General features: G+C 46.1%; 2 protein-coding genes across 5 annotated transcripts in view; one reads left to right on the top strand and one right to left on the bottom strand.

Annotated features, from left to right (window-relative positions):
* tax1bp1a (Tax1 (human T-cell leukemia virus type I) binding protein 1a) overlaps positions 1–8,072 on the top strand; it is a 15,302-nt gene extending 7,230 nt beyond the window's left edge. For 2 of the 3 annotated variants that reach the window (XM_019863447.1, XM_019863446.1), the window contains exons 7-17: positions 85–175; positions 260–445; positions 1,008–1,259; positions 1,469–1,660; positions 1,754–1,826; positions 1,909–2,360; positions 3,877–3,963; positions 5,186–5,372; positions 5,510–5,727; positions 6,241–6,326; positions 6,626–8,072. In XM_019863447.1, the coding sequence (XP_019719006.1) occupies positions 85–175; positions 260–445; positions 1,008–1,259; positions 1,469–1,660; positions 1,754–1,826; positions 1,909–2,360; positions 3,877–3,963; positions 5,186–5,372; positions 5,510–5,727; positions 6,241–6,326; positions 6,626–6,836 (2,035 nt within the window). In that variant the 3' untranslated portion in view covers positions 6,837–8,072. The remainder of the gene's footprint in view (positions 1–84; positions 176–259; positions 446–1,007; positions 1,260–1,468; positions 1,661–1,753; positions 1,827–1,908; positions 2,361–3,876; positions 3,964–5,185; positions 5,373–5,509; positions 5,728–6,240; positions 6,327–6,625) is intronic. The other variant, XR_002167442.1, reaches the window with a different exon arrangement.
* Positions 8,073–9,842: 1,770 nt separating this feature from the next.
* Positions 9,843–22,124, bottom strand: LOC109512021 (juxtaposed with another zinc finger protein 1). 2 transcript variants are annotated; one of them, XM_019863489.1, is made up of 5 exons: positions 19,546–22,124; positions 14,653–14,725; positions 13,659–13,864; positions 12,512–12,681; positions 9,843–11,368 (listed from the first exon to the last, which is right to left on the bottom strand). In XM_019863489.1, exons 1-5 carry the CDS (start codon positions 19,658–19,660, stop codon positions 11,192–11,194), a joined length of 741 nt encoding a protein of 246 aa, XP_019719048.1. In that variant the 5' UTR covers positions 19,661–22,124; the 3' UTR covers positions 9,843–11,191. The 2 variants fall into 2 exon arrangements, with proteins under 2 accessions (XP_019719048.1, XP_019719049.1); XM_019863490.1 differs by having other exon boundaries at positions 13,668–13,864; positions 19,546–22,121.
* Between the last annotated feature and the right edge of the window lie 350 nt (positions 22,125–22,474).

The following is a 22,474-nucleotide window of genomic DNA, read 5'->3' on the forward strand; positions in this document are numbered from 1 at the left end:
GGAATTATAAACTATAACAAAAATCAAATAACATGTCTCTGAAAGTCACTATAAAAACTCACCCACTGATCTCTAACTCTTTAGCCTGCGTGACCGTCTGAAGAAGCTAACAATCGAGCGAGACACCTTGGACAGCCAACTGAAGAATGAGAAAGCCGAGATGGACCTCTACAAAGTGAGCGAAAAAGAAAAACACTTGCTGACCGACAAAGAGTTATCCTTCTGACTCGTTTTGATCTTACTAACACTCGTCGGGCAGGCCCATCTGCGCAGCACCGAGCTGGAGAACACCAAGCTGAGCGCCGAGCTGCAGATGCTGAAGGCGGTGGAGCTCAACCGAGAGGTGACAATCGCTCAGTTCCAGGAGGAGCTGGAGAGGCTCAGGAGCTGCGTGGCACAGCGGGACAGTTTGGAGAAAGAGTTGCTCACGCTCAAAGCTGAGAAGGTATTATTTGTGACCAATGCGCAAGCCAACTCATCTAATGACAGACTTGTGCACAATCAGTGAAAAAAACGCAATTGAACCACGCAACTCTAAATGTGGACTTGCGTGTGTGGACCCTGTAAAAAAAAAAAAAAAAGGATGACTCGCGTGATATAGAGGGGTATGAAATGCATTATAGCGGGGGTTCACTTGCTTCTCTCCAAGGTTATTATCGTTCGTGAAAACTAACTAAATAGGTGACAATGAAGAAAGATTTCCATTAACGAAATGAGATAAAAACCAGAGTGCATTTTTTTAAAATTGATTTTTTTATAAAGTTAACTCGATCTAAACTAATACAACTCCTCAAAACTGAACTACAATTCACAACCTTGCTCTCTAGGCTAATTAAAACCCAACTAAATTGAACCCTTTCATGCACCCTGTAACCTGATAACATGATAAGTTGTCCACTGTAGTAACCGCTGTCCCTGAAAGGGGTTAAAAAAAGAACAAAAGTCCAAACGAAATGAAGGACGATGAAGAATTCCAGAGTATTATATAACCTTGCTTCTCTCTCCAGGCCGAGCTGGCGCGTGTGCGCGAGCAGCTCCGTCAGGCTGAGGAGCAGCTCGCCGCGTCCCGTCAACAAGCGGCCTTGCTGGCCTCTGAGCTACGTGACTCAGCCAGCGCCCGGGACCATTCCATGACCGAACTCTACCGCGCCCGCCTGGAGGTTGATAAGCTCCGCACCAGCCTGGCCGAAGCGCAGGCCGAGTGCCAACGCATGGAAAGTCAGCTGGACCGCATGAGGAGCTCTGCACACAAGGAAGTGGTCAGTAAATCACGAAAATATTGTGTGTATCTTTGGATTTGAATCCATTTCAATTTGCATCAGCTCAGTCCGTTTTTTTTTTTAACTCATTCACTCCCAAATACGTTTTTAAACGTCTTTTCAGACTTGGTCTAGAATTGGCTGGTACCGAATGAGTTTGAATATTTTTACATTTCCAATTTCAATTTTTATATTTGCATTTTTTTCAGGGTGTTGGCACTGGTGGAGAGCTCGCGCCCAGTGTGCTGATTGTCTCAGAGGAGGAAGCCGAGCTGCAGAGGGAGGTGGAGGAACTGAAGCTGCGCCTCCACATGGCGGCCGAGCACTATAAGGAAAAATACCGAGAGTGCCAGCGGCTCCGCAGGCAGGTGGCCAAACTGAACACGAGCGAGTCACACGCGGTGAGTGACTGCGGTGAAACCAGAAAGACGCAGCTGAAATATTACGCATACATAATATTTGCATCTGTTTTTTTTTTTTTTTTGTGTGCACAGGAGCACAAAAGAAATGCATCTACCGAGACAGTCTTGGAGCCTATGACCCCAAGTCCTGATTCACCCACGGGCGGTATGATTTCCCAATTGAAAAGGTCAAAGGAGCCTTTTTGACAACATTATCATCTCTGAACTTTTTTTTTTTTTTTATGCAGGAAGTATTGCCGCAACAGCCCTCCAAGAGGCTTCCACCTTGACAATCAGCACTGAACTTGAAAACCTGGAATGTACACACGGCAGCACAGAGATTGAGGCGAAGCAGACTGAGAACAAGCCGACGGGGAGCGCCGAGGCGGAAGGAGATGTGAACCAGCAAGAGGAGCGAGAAGAGAGGAGGGAGGCCGCGCGGGAGGACAGCCTGCGGCTGACAAGCTGGGTGGAGGTGGAGACCAAGTGGGCGGGCGGCGAGGGGAGCGCCGAGACCGAGCAGACGGAGGGGGAGGGGGAGCCGGAGGGCAGGAGAAGAGGGGAAGGAGAAACGGCAGAGAGGGAGCAGAGCAACTCAGTGGAGGAGGAGCTGGCCCTGATGGAGGAGAAGTGGAAGGAGCAGTGCGCCATCAATGAGATTCTCAAACAGCGTCTGGCCAATGAAGAAGAGCGATTTCGAGTGAGCTGCCTATTGTACTTTTATCCTCTCGTGCCACAATTAGGTGGAGCTCCAGAATCGAATGAGATCCTACGAGCACGACTGCCAACTGCAACCACAACATTAAACGTGCTTGAATAAATGCCTCCCTGGCATTGTCAATCAAAGCGGAGCGTTTTGCTCTTTGTCAGCTCTCATTAGGGAGCTGTTGTACCTAATTGATTTGTGGTGAGGGTACAGTAATTCAACAAAGCAAAAAAAAAAAAGTGAGTAGTTAATGGCCCACTATATTGGCTATGTCAGGAGCTAAGACGTAAACATACAACAAGCTACAATCCCAAAACAATGTGACTATCATTTCAAACCCGTCTTACAACATAACATAAATGGCTTCAGTCAGCCACTGGTTTTGATCCCCGCTGCACGCGAGCAATGTACGTACGTACCACGCCAGGTACAGTCAATGAATGCGAGCAGCGCAGCCAATCTGAGCTCTCTCCTTTTTTCTTGCCACTTCCCCTCTTTGGGGCAACCTTGACTATCACCCTATAGTGTTACGGTTTCATGAAAGAACAATATCTGGCATGTGGAGCCTCAAAACCCTGTAGAGGGTTGCAGTTTTTTGTCGCACCAATCACCCAGGCCTAGCTCCTTCGACCCAGCACAAATTACTACTTTCCCTTTTTTTTTTTAAAGACTTTGGTGTCATATTGTGACATCGTAGGGAGTTTCAGAAAATGCTAAACATTCACTCCCATTATTTCAGTTACTTTGAGGTCTGCTTTTCCGCACCCAAACACCTTGCACCTTAACAGCCCAAGTTAAGATGAACCTAACGACTTGAGCGCAACCGTGTTTATCGGCGCTATAAGCAAAAGGCTAACCCCCCCGACCCGGCCCCCACCCCGCCGTCTTTGATCGGACCTCCTGTCTGAGTTGAGGGACTCGTGTGTCCTGTGCGGCTCTTAATGGCCGACGGCTGGGGGGGGGGGGGGCAGCCGCCGACTGCCATGTTTTACGACTGTTTACATCAGGCGCAGAGGGGATGAAGCCAGAGGGAGAGACAGACAGACGGTACTGCTGACTCGCCACCTGAACTTCACCCTCTAATGCTGCACCATAAATCCCTCAAGAGGGGTGGGCGGGAAGGGAGAGCACCAGAGGAGATGAAAGAGAACCGGGGTGGGGGGAAGTGGAAAAAAAGCAAACACAATTCAAGAGTTGGGAAAGTGGGCCGGACAGACAGACAAGAAGCAGAGAGTGAAGCCGAGGGGATTTGGAATCTTTGTAATGGGATGAAATGAGAGACGACGAGACATCCACCATCCCGCTGTGTCTCCCCAGATTTACTGCCATCCTGTGTTTTGGCGGCCCGCGGTCCAAGATCAATAACAGATCAACAATGAAACTCCTGTTATCGGGGAATTGTTTCTCTTTCAGGTTCCCTGTAGGCGCTTCCCAAGCTGAACTAAAAAAACTCTGGAGTGAAAGGCACCTTTGCTGGTTATTAACTTCTATTCCGTGTGTGTGTGTTTAGGTACAGATGGCAGAGCGGACCAGCGAGGTGATGGAGTTGAAACGTGACCTTGCCCAGGCTTTGAAAGACAAGGAGCGACTGCAGGAGGTAGGGCTGGCGGGTTGATCAATTTCATTGATTCATTTGTTAACTGTCAGGGTTGTCATAGTTTTGGATGTTCCATTCTTGTTAGTTTTCCCATTTCGTTTTGACTTTTGGTTTTTGAAATTCAGGCAGTCTGAATTCGTTTCGAGAGCGTGTTTTGTAGTTTTATGCAGTTTTGGGGGGAATTGTTGTTTTATTTGAGCTTAATATTTATTGGTTTTAGTATTAGTTTTAATTTTTCTTTCATCTTGCATATTGGTGGAGTGCAAGAAAAAGACACTATTATGAAGTGAAGTAAACTGTATTTTTTATGGCCGTACAGTAATATTAAAATCAACATGAAAGTTCTTAAAAAAGACTGAGGTGCAAAAAACGTGATCAGGAAATCTCGAGTTAGTTGTATTACCATAAAATGTAGTTTTTTTTTTAAAGCTCTCGTGTCTGTTTTATTTCCTGAATGAAAATGTATTTTCAATTTTAGTTTCAATCATTGCATTAATGAACTATAATAACCCTTTTCCCCTGCTTATGTACTTTAATCCATTAAAATTGGAAATACAATTTTATCAGACACAGAATCAGAATTGTCTTTTTTTTTTTTTTTTTGCCAAGTATGTTAAAACACATTGAATTTGTCACTAGTAGTTGGAGTCACTCTCAGATGACAGCAAGCAAGCACAATTTAGAACATAAATATCCAGAGGGACACGGAGCAATATAAAGTGTCTACGAGTGCAGTAATCCCGTGACAACAATAAGTGCGCAAACCATGACTCTCATTATGATATACTGTGTTTTAAAACCAGAGAGCTCAGGCCTCCAGCCATCCAGTCCTCCTTCCTGGTGCACTAAATCCTCAGAGTTGATTCAGAAAATGCATGTGCTCTTTAGTCACGTGTTTTCTCCCCTCTCCTCCCCCACTCATTAATCTATCCAAACCTACCTCCACTCCCGGTGCTATTATTCCATGCAAATGCCAGGCGGCGTGTCTGTTTCACCTCCCCAACCCTGGTTTAAATGTTAAAGCTGCTAACAGAGCACTAATGAAGTCATCCAGGGAGGTCGGTGAGGGGGGGGAGCCCAAGTCTGACACCCATTACAGTAATGAGTAGGCTACTAATGCTAGTGCGTCACATATTATCACAAAGGGCAGCAACAGTGTCGAAAGAAATTAAAGTTGGGACGACTTGACGTTCTTCGTTAACTCAGACCCTCCCCCCGACAGGAATTGCATCTCTTCCTGAGTCGGCGAAGAGAGCAGGATGCCCACGGTGAAGGCGCTGAGGTCAGGCAGCCCATGGTGCTGCGCTACCCGCTGCCCTACCCCCAAGACCCCTCGCCGCCTCCACTGGTACCGCAGAGGCCCGCCGAGCTGCAGTTTGGCAATCCTTATGCCACGGATGCCATGCAAGGTGCTGTATTGCCTTTGTGTGGCATCACACTAGTCATTCGAAGGGTTACGGTTGGCGACCCCAGTCCACGTTTTCCCCCGAAATCATTTGCGATATATCTTTGCAATCAACGTTTTTGTTTTGAAATGTGTTTATAGACCGGGAAGCGGATGTTTCACTAACTCTCGAGCAACTGAGCCGTCCTCCACCCGAGGCCCCAACTTGCGCCACTCCCTGCGCCCCTCCAATCACTCCATCAAATCCGAATCCTGGCCCAGTGGCACCAGGCTGGGACAGAGAAGTGGTCTGCATTCAGCCGTCACGCAGCACTAGCCCCCCGGAGACCATGGAGCGACCACCCGCTGAGCCTCAGGCCGTAAGAAAGGATGCACATTCATTTGCCGGATACAAAATAAACGCCCTCCGTTCAAATTGATACCATTCATGGGAAAAGTGCCACTGCGCGCATTTGCTGGTCCAGGTTTGATGTCCATCAGTTTGAGCTTTTAAGCGATTTTGCTAACCAATACTAATGATGAGCCCCATGCGAATGTGGTTTATTCATGTTCAATTCTTCAATCACGGATTACAGTCATTTACGGGTTCATGATTACGTACATGCTAGATGTATGGCGTGGATTATTTATGACACCGGTTTTCTGTGCCTTGGCGCCATCTTGTGGCTTTCATATGTAATCCCAAACTCCGTTTGGCTACGGAGCCGTCAATTCTTTGTAGGAGTTATGCAGCAGGCCTGGCCCCATTTCACAAAATAATGAGGTACACTGTACATTACTTGTAAGAAATAATAAATAATTTTGCCTCACCGCTTTGGGACATAATTGCTTGGGTCATTGTTGTTCATGCTTACGTGCACTTTGTTTCGTAGGCGGGCGACGGGGCTCAGCCTCCTTGTGACCATCATCAGTCCAGCAGACCTGGCGAAACAAGAAGCAGCTTCTGCTTTGACTCGAGGTAGTTCACACAAAATGTATGTGTGTGTGTGTGTGTGTGTATATATATATAGAGAGAGAGAGAGATGCATTAATTTTTTTCCAGGGCCTCTTCCCCTTGTATTTTTTTTAAAGTAAAACAAGCAATAAATTAATCCGTGTCACAATAAACTCTACCAGATTGATTATACGCAAATGTTTTTGTTTTATAGAATAACTTTCCACGAAAATAAAGGGAAATGGGGAATGACTTGGCCCATCTGTCCACTTTCAAACTCGCAATCACCAACGCTTGTCCTTTGTCCACTGGCAATCCCACAGGAGTGACGTCCACAAGCGCTGCCCGCTGTGCGAGGTGATATTCCCGCCGCACTTTGAGCAGAGCAGCTTCGAGCAGCACGTGGAGAGCCACTGGAAGGTGTGCCCCGTGTGCTCGGAGCAGTTCCCCCTTGACTGCCAGCAGCACCTCTTCGAGAGGCACGTCCTCACGCACTTCGACGGCCACGTGCTCAACTTCGATCAGATTGAGTGATGCGCCCCCGGTCCCCTTCCCGAGTGTCATTCTGTTAGCTGTTACAGGTTCGGCTGTGTCGTTAAATGTACAATCATCGGCACGTTTTTTGCAGGTTACAGGTTCTGTTAAAGCTGTTTGAGAAGTTATTCCATATCCTTGATAGCCAGTTTAAAGTTCATGCACTAGTATGCTCTTTGTCCTCACTAAATCCGAGTTTTACATAAATTTTTTTCACTGCTAATGTCACTTTTAGCTTACTAGTATGCAGTTAGACCTTACTAGTAAATATCTGGGGTACAGGACCAGGCCCAACTAGTCGGCAAGTGTCATGCACTAGTAGCTTGCCTCTCAAGGATGTTCAATACATTCTCCAACAGCTTTCTACATGCCAACACATAAAAAGCTTTGCTTCCACTTTTTTTTTTTCTCCTAAAGCTCATCTTCGTTTCTCTGAAGCACCTTTGGCAGCGCATGTGGATATTGATGTGTTCAGAACAATGAGAAAAAAAAAAACGACACACCCCATCTGCTGTCAAGAAATATAAACAGACATTTCAAGTGTAAATGCAAAGCGAGATACTCACGAATGGACTTCCAAACCAGAAGGCTGCTCTGCTTCAGGAAATAAATTTAACATAAATAAATGAATCAGATGTATGTATTAAAATTATAATGATAATTATAATAATAATAATAATAGAGTAATACATTTCAATGAATCTGCACTATAAAAAAATGGCTTTATTCCGAATGTAATGTACATATGGAAATGTGTGTGTGTGTGTGTGAGTGTGAGATATGTACAAGTACTGCCCTCGGTTTGGTCATCTTGATGACTGCTGTGCACTTTTCTGCTTTATGTTCTGGTGTTCGGAAGATCTTGAGCAAGACGTCACTGACGGAAGACCGTTTGAGCATTTATTCCATAACTTCGATACCCATCTTAAGGTTCATGTTCTTGTAAAGTGCTGGATCTTGGAAGATAGTGAATAAATGCTGAAACTGTTTTCCATGGTCATGTACGGCCATATTTCGAGTTCTCATGAAAAGTCATTGCTCTGTATACATGTTAGACCTCATGAACGAATGTCCTCCACGTGAGCTCCGACGGTGTTGTTTCTATTCAGGCTTTACAAAACCGCGCACCAATCACAAGGCCTCCGTGTGTGTGTGTGTGTGCGCGCGCGCGCACGTGTATATGTCGATGTGTGAATGGCAAAAATCTTGATGAATAAATGAACTTATCCAAGTGCATGTGACCGTCAGTCTTTATTTTTGCATTTTATTTTCCAGGCGGGTACCTGTTTACATTGAAGCAGCTTCTCTTTTATATAGAAAGACAGTACACCCCTCCCCACTCCACTGAATACAAAACACTTATGTCCACGTTACATACGAAAATATAATTTAAAAGCACTTAACGAAAGGACATGTTACGATACATTCACTGTACATTGTAAATATGGGACTCCTACGTCTGGGGGTTGCACCCACCCCACCCACCTACTCGACGTGTGGAATACTGTCCTACCATTGGTCCATGTTTGGAGTTGTTACCATGACGAGTTTTAATGACACAGCTGCTCTGGATCATGGAGAGGAATTTTCTTAATGCACAAAAGAAGAGTGGAGGATGAGTGCAAATGTCACTGGACCCATGGCAAACACAATGCTCTTTTGATCATGTGGTTCATGTCTCTTGATATCCCCCGCCCCCCTCCCCCCCTCCCCTCTCAAGAGGCATTGAGTGACAATATGAATCCTTGTAAGGGGTTAACACCACTACTGTCCTGCCTGCTCCACAGGAGTGACCTGGCACAGAGACATTACATCCATACACAAAAAAACGACACAAGAACACTCTAGGCTGATGTCTTGATATGCAAACAAGACTCGCAACACACACTCTCACACACGCACACACCTGGAATGCTGTCATCTACAACACACAGAACAGGTTGTCGCTGCTACTGTAATCTCTCTTCTTTTTTTTTTGAAGTACAAATCAACCTCAGAGTGCATGCATGAAAACATTCAATGTACACCCACTTTTTTTTTTAAGGTTGGCGAACACACAAATATGGCCGCCCTGTTGTTCTTCCCCTCCCCTCCCACCCAACCCCAATCAGGCACACGGTATGGTGGATGTTTGGCAGTGAAGAGCTGTTGGCAACCGTCATGGAAAGAACAAAAAAAAAAAAAAAATGTTGGCAATTGGAATGACACATCCAACAAGGCGCTCTGTAATGAGAAGAAGGGGGTGGGGGGCGGTCTACGGGGCCCCAGATATGACATTGCAAAACTTAAATTGTGGACGCGAAATAATTTGCGGCTGAGCATATAGTAAAAGGAAAATTCTGCGCGCAATAGAGAAATAATGTGGGCACAATACACTTACTGTATATGTTTATCTTCCCATGTACAAAATGAACGTATGGGTAAGCAAATGGAGCGCTCCCTTGCCAGAAACTTACAAGGGAAAGTGCGCACGATTTGCTTACCAGCTGTTCAGGAATGATGTTCATGTTATCAATTTGTATTTTGGGGTGCACATTATACTTAATTTATGGCCCCAAATTTGTGTTTGGTGCACATGTTGCACATAACTTCCTTCCATCCATCCATCTTCCGAACCGCTTTATCCTCACTAGGGTCGCAGGGGGTGCCGGAGCCTATCCCAGCTGTCTTCGGGCAGTAGGCGGGGGACACCCTGAACCGGTTGCCAGCCAATCGCAGGGCACACAGAGACGAAAAACCATCCGCGCTCGCACTCACACCTAGGGACAATTTGGAGTGTTCAATTAGCCTGCCATGCATGTTTTTGGAATGTGGGAGGACCCGGAGAAAACCCACGCAAGCACGGGGAGAACATGCAAACTCCACACAGGAAGGCCGGAGCTGGAATCGAACCCGGTACCTCTGCACTCTGAAGTCGACGTGCTAACCACTCGACAACCGGGCCGCCCTGCACTTGTGGTCATAAATTAGAATTTTGGATCCACAAGTCTTGTGGTTGCAATTTCGTATTTCATTGTCACAAATTAGCTTTCTTTATCTAGTGTTCCTTTCTATGCACGGGGATAGAGAGCATGAATAATTTACGCCCTCCCCAAAGAAGGTCGGCAATCGCTTAGCGATGGCAGCAAAGCACTACCATAGTCTGAATGAAACCCCTTGGCACACAAATGCCACAAGCTTTCTGCAAAGCACTACTTTTGTCCAAACGGGGCTCCTCAACTCACTTCAACATTGTTACTTGACAGCGCGGTGCCGCAAGATGGCATCAAAATCACTCCTTTTGTCTGGAGGAAACATCTAAAATAACTTCAAGATGCCACAAGCTGCCGGCAAAGCATTTTGTCTAAAAGAAGCACCTCAAAGTTTAACATGGCACCAAGACAGTGCACGATGGCAGCAAAACACTGGCGAAATGGAGTTCCTCAACTCACTTCTACAAAGTGCCTTGGCGCCACGATGTGACAAGATGGTGGAAAAGCACGACGTTTCCCTAAATGAAAGCGCCTCGCTATACTTCGACATCATTCATTTGGCACCAAGATGCCCGAAGATGGCATCAACGCACTTCTCTTGTTTAAATGAAGCTCCTCAATCCACTTCAACTCAGTTAATTAGCACCAAAATTCCACAGGAGAGTGCCAAAGTCATAAAGACTGCTGGATTAAAAAAAAAAAAAAAAAATCACTGCATATTGTTGCCATAATTTACATAATAATAAATTATTTTGTCATGTCATGTCTGGGGCTCCATAATAAGCCGTGAAAGTATTGAACATGAACTGGAGTATTAGAAAAATATTTGCGATGAAACTTCGGACCATTCAAGTCAAAATACTGACAATAAAATACTGTATACAAAATAAAGTTCGCAAATAAAAGGTAACTATTCATGGATAATGCTTGTGAATAAGCGTATAGTTTTTATATATATACACAACTACATATGCGTCTACTGTTTATATAGCAACATACCTATTTCAAATAGAACTTAGGCAGAACCCCAGAAGTTCCTATGAGGCCACCAATCCAGAGTCAGCAAACAAAGCAAAAGGAGTCAAGGCGTTTCCTGACTTGGATCGGAGACTGATAGGTAACTTCGTCATCGTGCGGGGGCGGGGCTTGCTTGCACGTCCTGTCAACTTCTTTAAGCACCTTATGCAAGTCAAACCGAGAAATAAAATGATGATAGCAAATACGAAATGTGCAAATGTACAATCAAAATAAAACAAAAGATATACTTTTGGAAATACGTGTGATATATAAGGTGGATAGAAAACGTAAATAGTCATGTAAAAAGACCTTAAAGCATGCACTTTACTGTGAGGTGAGGACCTTTTCAAGGGAGCCCTTCAAGGTCTAGCCTTGAATCTTGCGCAGAATCTCGGTAGAGACGGGCGGGTGGAAGTTGATGGTGTGGTGCCTCAGGCCCTGCGATGTCTTGTAGCTCTTCCCGCAGCGGCACTTGAAAGGCTTCCTCACACGGATCTGCGTGCGGTGGCCATTCTTGGCGTGGTACTTGATGCCGTTCACGTTCTGAGAGGAGGGAAGAGGCCAAGCGCTCACTTTGACATGCAACGTTGCACCAGAACCTTTTTTTTTTTTTTTTAATAAGCATAAATCTTAACGAGTGGGCGTAGAGTGATCGGGAACGCGTCCATAAAAACGTCAACAACTCATCAAGTGCTCTGTCATGTTCACATGTGTCAATGTGACATTGAAATTACCTTTAATGGCGTTGTAAAAACGTCACTATTGTTAGCTACCGGAATCTGATCTCGTCAAGGGTGCCTACTCACTACTCGATGCTTCTAACTCACTTTTTGGTAACTTTATAGATTACAATGGCACCTCTAACTTTCGAATGGTAACAATTAAATGTAATGAAAAGAGTTAAACGCTTCATTGTGCAGCTCCTTCTGGTGAGTGCCCTCAGGCACCAGGGAGCAATATGATAGCGAGAGATACAAAGACGATGGATCACAACTGCTAAGTAAGCTGTTGTATCCTCTGCAAAAAATATGACTCATTTTTTGCAGAGGATAAAGAATACATACCTGTGAGTATCCATCGCGAAATAATTTTTCACTTAGTGATGAAGGCTGCTTCAAATTTTTTAAATAAAATCAGTTGAATGACAGCTCTTAGCATTTAAAAATGTCTGAGTCGGGTCACTTAAGAGTCAACGTAACACGCCATCATAGTAAATAATGCACTAATTGTCGAATATATTTTCATCAAAATAAATGACATTTTTAATATCTGTTGACAAAAAATGTTAATGCCAGATAACAATGTTAAATAGTAACAGTAATCTGGCGCGTAAATGTACAGACTGTGCTGAACTTATTCTTGGATGTATGAGAGAAAGATAAAACTACATTTCCTCTGTGGGAATATTACAGTTAGGCTGAAAAATCGAATTTTCTCGTCCTCTTTTAAGGTCTCACACGCAACAGTCATGCGACAGTAAAGTTCCCATACAAGCCCATAAATAAAAAATAAATGAATCTGAATGAGATTCTTGTTTGCTGTTGCATGATGACACAACATAACATTATCACGACTTTTAATCATGACAGTGTGGTTTCCCCCCCCCCCCTTTTTTTTTTTTTTAACGGCAACGTGATATCCTCTTTGCAGAACATCCATAGAACCGTGTGGGTTCTGCCACCTCACCTTGTATCTCTTCTTGCAGCCCGGCACGGGGCAAGCAAAGGGCTTCTCCTCCCCGCCATTCATGCACATGGAACTGAGGATGGACTCGGAGCTGATGGCGCTTTCAGTGGTCCATGACTCATCACTGTCCGACTCCTCGTAGTCTACCTCCTCTTCGTCGTACTCGCTACCTGTAATCGTTCATATGTTTGACATATAACTACAGTGACGTTGCACCGGAATGTTTTTTTTTTTTTTTAATTGTCTGTCTACATGTGTTGAGGCACCGTTAAGGACAATAAAATCAATGCTATTCATTAGCTCCACATTTGGTGTTGGCGTGAAGCTAGCGGAAGGCAAGTTTGGTGATTGTTTTAAATCAACATTGTGTAATATTCTTTGTTTTACGTTTTGTGTGTGTTCGTGTCAGTGGACCACATGCTCTCACACAAAGGAAAAAAAAACACCTTGTCTGCATTCTCATGAGCCTGTGAATGCAGGGATTGGCACCTGGAAGGCGATCATTAAGTGGGAGTGATCCCCATTGCGCAGGCTGGAAAAGTACTCTGGAGAATAGTTTCCACTCACGTGCATGCACACACCAACAGACTCTGGCCCCCATACCCCCACACAGGAAATGCTGCAACCCCGGCATGAGGAAATGGATGGTACTCTGGCACATGTTGAATTGTGTGCCAAAAGTGTGTGTAAAAGTGCAGAACTAACACTACGTTTAGGAACCATTTGGGCTGCTCCTGAGCTTGTGCACATGTATACACACACACACACACACGGCCCCATGAGAACACACAGTGTGACAGCTGCAATGTAATTAGAGTGTTGACTGGTCTGCTCACTGCAGGAGCCTCTAAAACACACACACACACACACACACACACACACACACACACGCACAAACGCAAAGTCTAATGGGGTAAAAAGAGCTCATCCGAGTATTGTGTGAACCAGCGAAAATGTCCACAAAATGACAAAAGCTCACACAGCAGGACATAGAATCCAACAGTTTGTACATCATTTTATGCTTCAATGCGCATTGACTTTCTCCCTCTGGTGTGTGCGTCTTAGCCACCCCTGGGGGGGGGGGGGCAGTGTAATCAACATACGATGAAGAAGAGTTAATCACAAATAAGACACGCACCGTGCACACCTGTCGTACCTGTCGGCGTGCTGCTGCGGAAGGAGGAGGAAGGGGTGATGGGGGGCGTGACCGGCGGCGTCAAGTTGCCGCTGGTGTGGCGAGGGGGCGTGGCCGTACTGTTCCTCGACACGGCGCCCGTGATGGACAGCGAGAGTTTGGGCGTGACCTTCTTCTTCATGGTCTCCTGCTCCCGCCGCGCAGCGTCAGTCATGAACCTGACGACAAATGCGTCACCGGTTACGAACGCGAAAATTGCGACAGCTATGTGGACATTTCCACACTTCTTACTTTGTTCAGTCAGGGCCATTTTCTTTTGTCTGCGATATACTGGATGACCACCAAGTCTTTACATTCCCGGGAGGACAGTCCGGAAAGATTATGTCGCGATTGCCGTGCTACAGGTGACCGTATTGAAGAGCTTTAAACGACGGTCACTAACAGCCACTATTACAAGTGATAGATTTTGACAAGATCGAATTAAGCTGAACAATCTGCCCGTGAAAATACATCTCACCTTCATAGAACATATTACGGGGACTGCAGATGACATTTACAAGTTCGCCACGTTAACAATTACTCTCCCACTCCTTATGAAAGAAGAACTCACTCTCTCTTTCAGGCACAGACATATTTCTCTGTGTTGCGGCCTCAAGTGATTTAAGAGGCGAGTGGTGTATCGGTCTGCCACGCTTACAAACAAACAAAAACACACACACACAGACACACAGACACACACACACACACACACACACACACACAGACACACACACACACACACACACACACACAGACACACTCGGCGCCGCATGAGCTGTCGTCCTGAGTTAGGCGTCTCATGTCTTCTGCGGTTTTCTCTGCCGCTCTGTGAATGAGTCACAACATTGTCGAAGGGAAGACATCCGTCATTTGGACGGCTGTCCCCCCTTAGGCTAAATGAACGGATGCAAAGGTGAGATTCGACGAGGCGGCGCAACGCTGCCACCTAAAGACAGGGCGACGGTACCTGTTGATGTAGCTGAGGGCCAAGTAGGTGGGCTGCTGTTGCTCCTGCTTCTCCAGGACCCGAGGGTCTGTGTCTGAGACAGAGAGAGGGTACGCATTTAATCAAGAGGACTTATCTGTTCTTCCTGCCTGATAAATTACTGGACCATTCACCACGGTTCGTCACGAACAACACATCGCATACAGTCATGGGTGCCCATGATGGCTTCTATGAACGCATCTTTGGGGTGTTCCCAGACTTTGTGTCTTGAGAGTCACAAAAAAAAAAAAAAAAAAAAAAAGAATTTCACATGTGAGTAGAGGAGACCCAAAGGCGCTGCGATGAATGTAGATAGTGTATTGCTAAAACACACACAGACGTTCTTCGGGGGAGACTTCCGCTGCCTGAGGGGAGCACCATTAAGTCTGCCTGCCCACTCCCAGGGAAACCAGTGGAGGGCTGGGGTGGGAGCTTGCTCATGGGGGTACTGTGAAGTGCCAGCGCCATCAAGTGTCCGGCATGGGAATGCTCAAAGGAACCCAAAGAACCACCACCGGACCCTAGCGTGCTAGTCCGCGTAGCAGTACATGTGGCGTAATGGCTATCAGATGGCTGTGATGAAGGAGTTGGATCATTTCAGTGCAACTGTGAACAAAACACACCCCGAACACTCCTTTTTCCAGCTTTTCCCCCACCAAGTGTGGCTCTATGTGTGCGTGCGTGCCAGCCATCTTTGGTTTTCAGACTTTCACACCTCATAATCTGAAACAAAAGCAGATGTCGACAGAGTGGGACAGCACTGACGAGACCGGCAAATGACAAAACAAAATATGACACACAAAATGTGCTAGTGTCTTAATTAGGGTTCTGTTGATGTTGACATTTGAGCAAGTCTGCCATATGACGGCAGATGACTGGAAACACACACACACACACACACACACACACACACACACACACACACACACACACACACACAGAACTGTATGCATGCACACAAACACAAGAGTGAGGCAATTAAACATATCGGTGGTGGTTGTTCATCAAGGCGGGGGTAAAACGGCATACAAAACGCATCCATCATGAGATACCGGAGTTCACTGCACGGCAACCAGCGACGGCTTTATGCGGACACGACGCCAGTGAGGTGAGCCAATGTGTGCAGACGTTGCCATGTTAAATTTGCGCCGCGTTTACGACGTCCGCTCGCCTGGCAGCACAGGAAGCTGACGGGCAGGAGGGGAGCCGCGTCTGTGTGCTCTGCTTCTAATATGTTTGACTCATTCCAGGAACCAATGGTGGTAACTGCAATTTTGGACACAGCTCTTGTTCTGCAGGACACTGCTGCAAACGCAACTAGAACCGGAAAAACAAATCAATCCAGTTTCTGTAGCGCTTGTCAATTCTAACATGTCTCAGATTCTCAAGGTTGCATCCAAATAAGAGCCAGCAGTGCTCTCAACATCAACTGTTTTATCAGCGGCACACTACTGCCCCCTGCCGACCATTACAGTGCGCGCGCGCGCGTGTGTGTGTGTGTGTGTGTGTGTGTGTGTGTGTGTGTGTGTGTGTGTGTGTCTCCCTACACGTTTTGGAAGCAGGCCAAGAATGCACAGCTTGTTTTGCAGGCTGCTAATTAAGCCACACACCGCATTTTAACGTGTTTCTCAAGCAGCAGGCAACCGGATGGAGGCCAAGAAGCGGGAATGTGGGAGGGGTTCAAAAATAAATTGTGAGAGAGGTAAACTTCCCTGTAATTATGCACCACGGTACATGGCATGGCACTTGGGGGCCCGGCGACTTCCGCCACGCGATGATGTGTGAGCTTGCATGCATGGCCTGAAAAAAGAGCTTCCACAGTTCCGCTTTGGGGATGCCAGTCCACTAATTGCGCCGCTACACCATCACAGGTCATTCAGGAAGTAGTATGGCGCGCGCGCGCGCACACGCACGCACACTTTTCTGTGTGTAATTATTTATATATTCAGTATTTAGCTCAGATTTTCATGTTTTTTATTTTCAAAGAGAAAAAAGATACGTAAGCCATTATTTCAGGCAGGTGACGATATGATCTAATCACCTAACATAAAGAACTATTGCAAAGACTCACTAACTGCGGCTGCAGGCGGATGATCGTCACAAAAACAAGTTAGAACGCCGACAATATTTGACCTGATGCTCATCAAGTCGCGGCGTGTATTCAGGGAGAACAAAGACGTTTGGGATTCCCCCACTTTCGCCCCGGGTGTTTTCTCCTTGTTTGAATTCTCACCGCTCTTGGCTTCTTTGTGCTGCTTTTGTTTTCTTTTGAGGTTGCAGGCAGGTTGGTGCGTGTGTAGGTAACACACAAACTTGCGCAGCAGGCAGATGGGCCTGACATCACCGCATTCCTCAGACCTGACCTATTGGGATAACAACTACTCAACACGGTCTTCTGAAAACGATTCCCTCAAAGCAGGGGCTTTGTCACTGCTGAGTTGTTATCTCTTTTTGTAGGATGAGGTAGCCGACGCGTATTAAGGGCTTCTCTCACGGAAACACTCAGCTCTTGTTTACTGAAACGTGTGTGGAGCGTTTAAATGAACGGAGGGGGCGGGATAAATGTGGCACAGGCCAAGTAAGACCACAAGAGGTCAGTATTGTCAAAGGAAACGCTTTGGGTCGTGGTGGGGGGGGGGGGGCATCCAGTCCAAATTTTTGGCACCTGGCTTGAAAATTACAATTTAAGACCTGTTCTATTGAGACTTCACTCTTAAAAACTATATGAATTCTACACACTAAACACCATAAAAAGGATAAAAACATTTTTTGCAACTATATTAAAGAAAAAGAAACTGCATGCACATCTGTATTTTATGGAATTTTGAGGGGGTAGTGTTTTGAAGAAGAGGACTGTGGGGGTGGGGGGGGGGGGGGGGGGGGTGCATCCAGTCCAAATTTTTGGCACCTGGCTTGAAAATTACAATTTAAGACCTGTTCTATTGAGACTTCACTCTTAAAAACTATATGAATTCTACACACTAAACACCATAAAAAGGATAAAAACATTTTTTGCAACTATATTAAAGAAAAAGAAACTGCATGCACATCTGTATTTTATGGAATTTTGAGGGGGGGGATGAATTCTATTCCCTTTAAATACATTCCGGATGCACTGTATCCCACACAAAATAGGAGCTCAACTGATGCACCAAACTATTTGGCGCCGCACTCCCACCTCAACCCCCTCCGATCCGTCTCGCACATCGCCACGGTAACTGATCTGCGTGAGCTATTGATTGAACTTGTAGCTGGGGAGGCCACCAATGACCAGCTGCGGCATTAAAATCGAGCGTAGCGGCCGGTCATTAAAGGGACTGTTAAATGACCTCCCCGCACGCTTGATGGCCGTGGGCTCAAGGGTCAAACTACGGTGCAGACGGGGGTCTTGATGGGCAAGTGATAGCTGAATAATGTGACTGAGGAGGGCACATTCATCCATTCATTTTATATACCACTTGCCCTCATAATGTCACTTTTTATGTCTACTAATGTGTCCTACTTTACCATAGGATGGCTTACCAAGAGTATGTCAGATCTATTCCCAGATTCCCCCCTTTCAACTCACGGGATGAATAAGTGTCGCGGAACGTGTGCAGCCCCCACCCCTTTTTCCACTCATTCACAGCCCATAAACACATCCCCTGTTCTGACCCTAAAGTGGTGTGACATCACATAGGGTGTCCTCGCCCATACTGACGGCCCGGCCTTGCTCTTTGTGGACGAGACAGCAGGTGTGCCAAGTTGACGCCGAGGCACTGCCTCCCTGACCCTTTTTCGAGACTGCCAGTTGCCATGGCGACTGGCTCCATGAAACCTCCGGTCTACGCCCACCGTCATCCACCGCTTCCTTCAAACACACCATGAATAGTGAATATTGATGGATACACATATTAATTCTCATTGCCTGCCATCTCGTGAGAGAGCTTACAACATCAACTGCTAGCATAAACAAAGGTACATTGAACACCTGCAAATTTCATGTTCAGCATTTGAGAATTCACCGATTGCCTAATTTTGTGCCCAGGCCGGAACTGTAACATTTTAACTTTTGCACTAACCTGTTGTCAAGATGAAGTGAGTTGAGGAGTTTTATTGAGAAAAATATTGTGTTGCCACCATCTTGGTGTTAAGGAACAGCAGTATGTTGAGGTGAATTGAGGACTTTTCATTTAGAGAAAAATAGTGCTTTGTGGCTCACTTATAAATCTTAAGGGAGGGCATCAATTGTGAATTGTCTCAATTCACCACATGGCAGTACAGCATTTTTGGTGGACAATTTAGGTGAAATTGGATAAGTACCTACAGTAAACCTCATGTGGTAGGGCTGCTTTAAATTGTGGTGGGAGGGCAAGTATAAATTATTTGTCTGGGTAAACTTAAGTGCAACAAGTTGAAACTTGTGCATTGGGGGGTGGAAACCAAAATATGAGTAATGCGCTGAAGTCACTTCAAAGTGACAACGCGCTTACGTCAAAGAACTTGAAAGGAGTGATTTGTTAATGCGGTCAGACACCTGAAGCAGACGCGTTCAATACACTACCCGAGTGGCATCAGGCCCGTTGCGGTCTACATTGAAATGTTAGCTGGCGAACCGCTGTCTGCTCAGGATGCTAATGACACTCATATGCCGCTGAAGTGACGGTGGAAAATGGCAAACACCGACGCTAAAAAACGCTTAGTTGATTTTTGAACGCAGTACGAGTATAGATTAAAGCAAAGAAAAAAAAACCGGAGGAGACTCCGTGCAAAGCCCCAAGCAGGAATAGCGGAACCCTAGCCTATGAGGCTTTAGCTCGCTAGCTAGCGGCGGCTAGCTAGTTAGCTCTCTACTCTCCCCCCACCCCACCGCCCCACCCACCCAGGCCGACTCACCGATGTGATTGTCCTCGATGTGGACGATGAGCTCGGCGAGAGACTCGAACTGCAGCCCGCAGCCTCCGAACCTGCAGGAGTTGGAGAAGAAGGAAGCGGCGGCGATGCCCGTCATGTTGTTTTCACCCGGGGGCGCGATGGTGCGTTCACCGGGCGGAGGGATGGGCGGGAGACGGGGCTCGGGGTGGGGTGGGAAGTAGGGGTTCTTGCGGGAGCCGGGGCAGTGGAAGCGAGGGAGGCAGTCTGGTGGTGAGGGTTTCGGGTTCGGGGAGGAAACGGGGAGAAGAGTCCGGAGCAGACACCGGGGCGGCCAGACGGACGCAGCTGGGAGGCAAGCTCGGCGGTGGGTGGGGGTTGGTGTTGGGGCTGCCTGGTGTCAGCTACGTCATGACCTGCTTACCTGTTTGCAACTGTAGAAATTACGAAAACACACCGCATTCATATTCTCGCCACACTGCTCATTTCCGCGTATTCTAACCTCCAAAGTGCACAAATAAGCAACAAATGGCGTTGCAAGTATGATATATGCATTAGAGTAAATGCTCATACATACTTTTGCAATGAGCGATGTGTTTGCACCAAACTTACACGCCTCCTCCAAATAAAGTTCAACCTCGGTTTTATCGTCCTTCTTCTCCAAGCTCCTTGCGAGTGTTTTCAGTTTGTGTTGGTTTGTCGCACATGTAATACACGGCTGGATACAAATACAGTAAACGGTAGCTATTCTCGTTTTATTACGACAAAGATGGATAGTGACGGACATTTCTCTTCCACTAGATGGCAGAAAATCCAGATATCATACATAAAACAGAATTATGGCTTTGTTTTCAAATCAACAGGTGTCAAAAATGTTGGGCACCCCTGCATTAATGTAACAGTTGGATTGGGTGTAAATCCATTAGCTATACCTGGAGAATCTGAGTCAAGAATTAGCTTGCTTCTGGTGACTTTACTGTTACTCGGGTCACAAGTTCAATAAACTTGTCATACGTGTGTTTCAGATGCCAGCTCGATGAGCAGCAGGATGAATTTTGAAGTGTTTCCGCCGATATTGACTGCTAACATTCAGGCAAATGCTTCAAAAGTAATTGGACTGCGCTTCACAATGCAGATGGACAATGACCTGAAGCATACCGCAAAGGCAACTAATAACCGAAAACTGCGAATTCAGCCATGCAATAAGTCATTGTGAAAAGAAGGGAGAAGGAAGGGGATAATTTCGCCAAGGCAGATAGATGACAGCAATCTTGTTTGTCGTGACTCATCTCACTTTTAAAAGTTATTCTGGAGAGAAATGACTCATGTTTGTCACAGACACACTTGTGGTAAAGGTAGATGTAACCCAAGTGATATTGTTTGCCCCTCAGAACCAACCCTTGATTTCCTGGCTGCCGTCATTCGCTTGCGAATGGGACCACCCCCTCTTGTTAAGTGTTACTGTGCACTGGCACGCACTCTTGCTGTAAAACATCCCCTATCTTGGCTGAAAACAAAACTCTGATTCACATCCACATGGGGGGAATGGCTGTGCACACACCATGACATCATCACAACTTCCTGTTTGGGCTTGTTGCTGCGGCCCCGCTCATTTGCATACTTCACTCCATTGGTGGATGATGAGTCAGTCGGGCTCGGTCCCATTTCGCACTTGTACCACAACAAAAAATTCACTCCGCCAGTCTGCCCCAGCTTGGCTCGGGTGCAGGAAAGCCTGACCAAACGTGGCAGACATTACTGCCACCATTGGTTCAATGGACACGTGAATGGACGCTTTCCATTTGTGCTCTTGAGGATATGAAACGTTTCTAAACTAACAGTTCATTGGATTGAGGCTCGTGAGTCCAAATGTTGTAATTTATTTCAAAGTCTTAGGAAACAAAGACCGAGTAGTATATGGATAAGTGGTCAGGGAGAATGCAGGCCTGTGATCAAACAATCAGTGGCTTGACCCCGAGATTTCCAAATCCTTGCTTGTATCTAATATTGTGGTGCTATTGAGCAACACACCAAATTAAAGGGCAAAAAAATGTGTAGTGTCAGTATCACAGCAATCGTTCAAAAGAAAAGTACAGGTAAAAAAGTATTCAGTGTATATTAAGAGTATTCAAATTTTATTCATGCTTGGCATGAGCAACAAGAGCTTCCAAGGCAGTAGAAGATGCATGAGATTCGAACCCACCACCTGACAAATGTGAGGGAGACATGGTAGCCCACTTGGCTGCTTCCCCCGTTTAAATTTATGCAACAGTGTTTCACGCAGTCTGGTGCATGGGCTCCCTCTAGTGGGGTGCAAAGGAACTACTACTCAAGCACAGTTCCGTTCTATTTAACTTTTAGGCTTAATACATTTGCATTTAATCTGTAAAAATGGTTGTTTTAAACATTTATTTCGGTACATTTTTGATGTGCTATATACATTTTTAGGTATACTGTTTAGCCCCTAAGATTTTTTTAAGCGCATTTGTTTCCTTCCCCCTTATTTTTAATTGCTGTGTAATGTTTGGACTACATAATTTTATGAAGGGTTACAACGATATTAAATATACTTTTAGGAATAAAACTTCTGTATGCTTGTGATTGTCCTCGCTATTTAAACGTCATGTGGTACTTTTCCATTGATCCATCGTGTTTGCAGATGAATCAGTCACCGGAGTTCGAGAGCGTCGCTCGACTTTGACGCCTACTTCGACACGACGACGACGACCGCGGGACGTCCCGTCTCGCTGCCCCAGCAGACAAAGACCCACCCGACGGTTCGTCTCGCCACGAGTGGGCAGCCCGGTTCGAAATCCAGTTGCTGAAACGTCTCCCTTCACTTCCCTAACGCGACCGGCCGGTGCGGAGCTAAGCCCCGCCTACCCCAGTCCGCAATGATTTAGAAGTTCAGGAATCCCACGTGACGTCACGGGGGATGATGTAATGCGTCTGT

The sequence above is a fragment of the Hippocampus comes genome, unplaced genomic scaffold, assembly GCF_001891065.2.
Source record: "Hippocampus comes isolate QL1 unplaced genomic scaffold, H_comes_QL1_v1.1 scaffold91, whole genome shotgun sequence".
Lineage (NCBI taxonomy): Eukaryota > Metazoa > Chordata > Actinopteri > Syngnathiformes > Syngnathidae > Hippocampus > Hippocampus comes.

Excerpts from the sequence above, each read along its gene's own strand:
- LOC109512021 (XM_019863489.1), bottom strand. The coding sequence starts at position 19,660 with ATGACGGGCATCGCCGCCGCTTCCTTCTTCTCCAACTCCTGCAGGTTC. Across the intron at positions 13,865-14,652 it reads GCCCTCAGCTACATCAACAG|GTTCATGACTGACGCTGCGC; the intron begins GTACCGTCGCCC and ends ATTTGTCGTCAG. Across the intron at positions 12,682-13,658 it reads CACGCCGACAGGTACGACAG|GTAGCGAGTACGACGAAGAG; the intron begins GTGTGCACGGTG and ends GAACGATTACAG.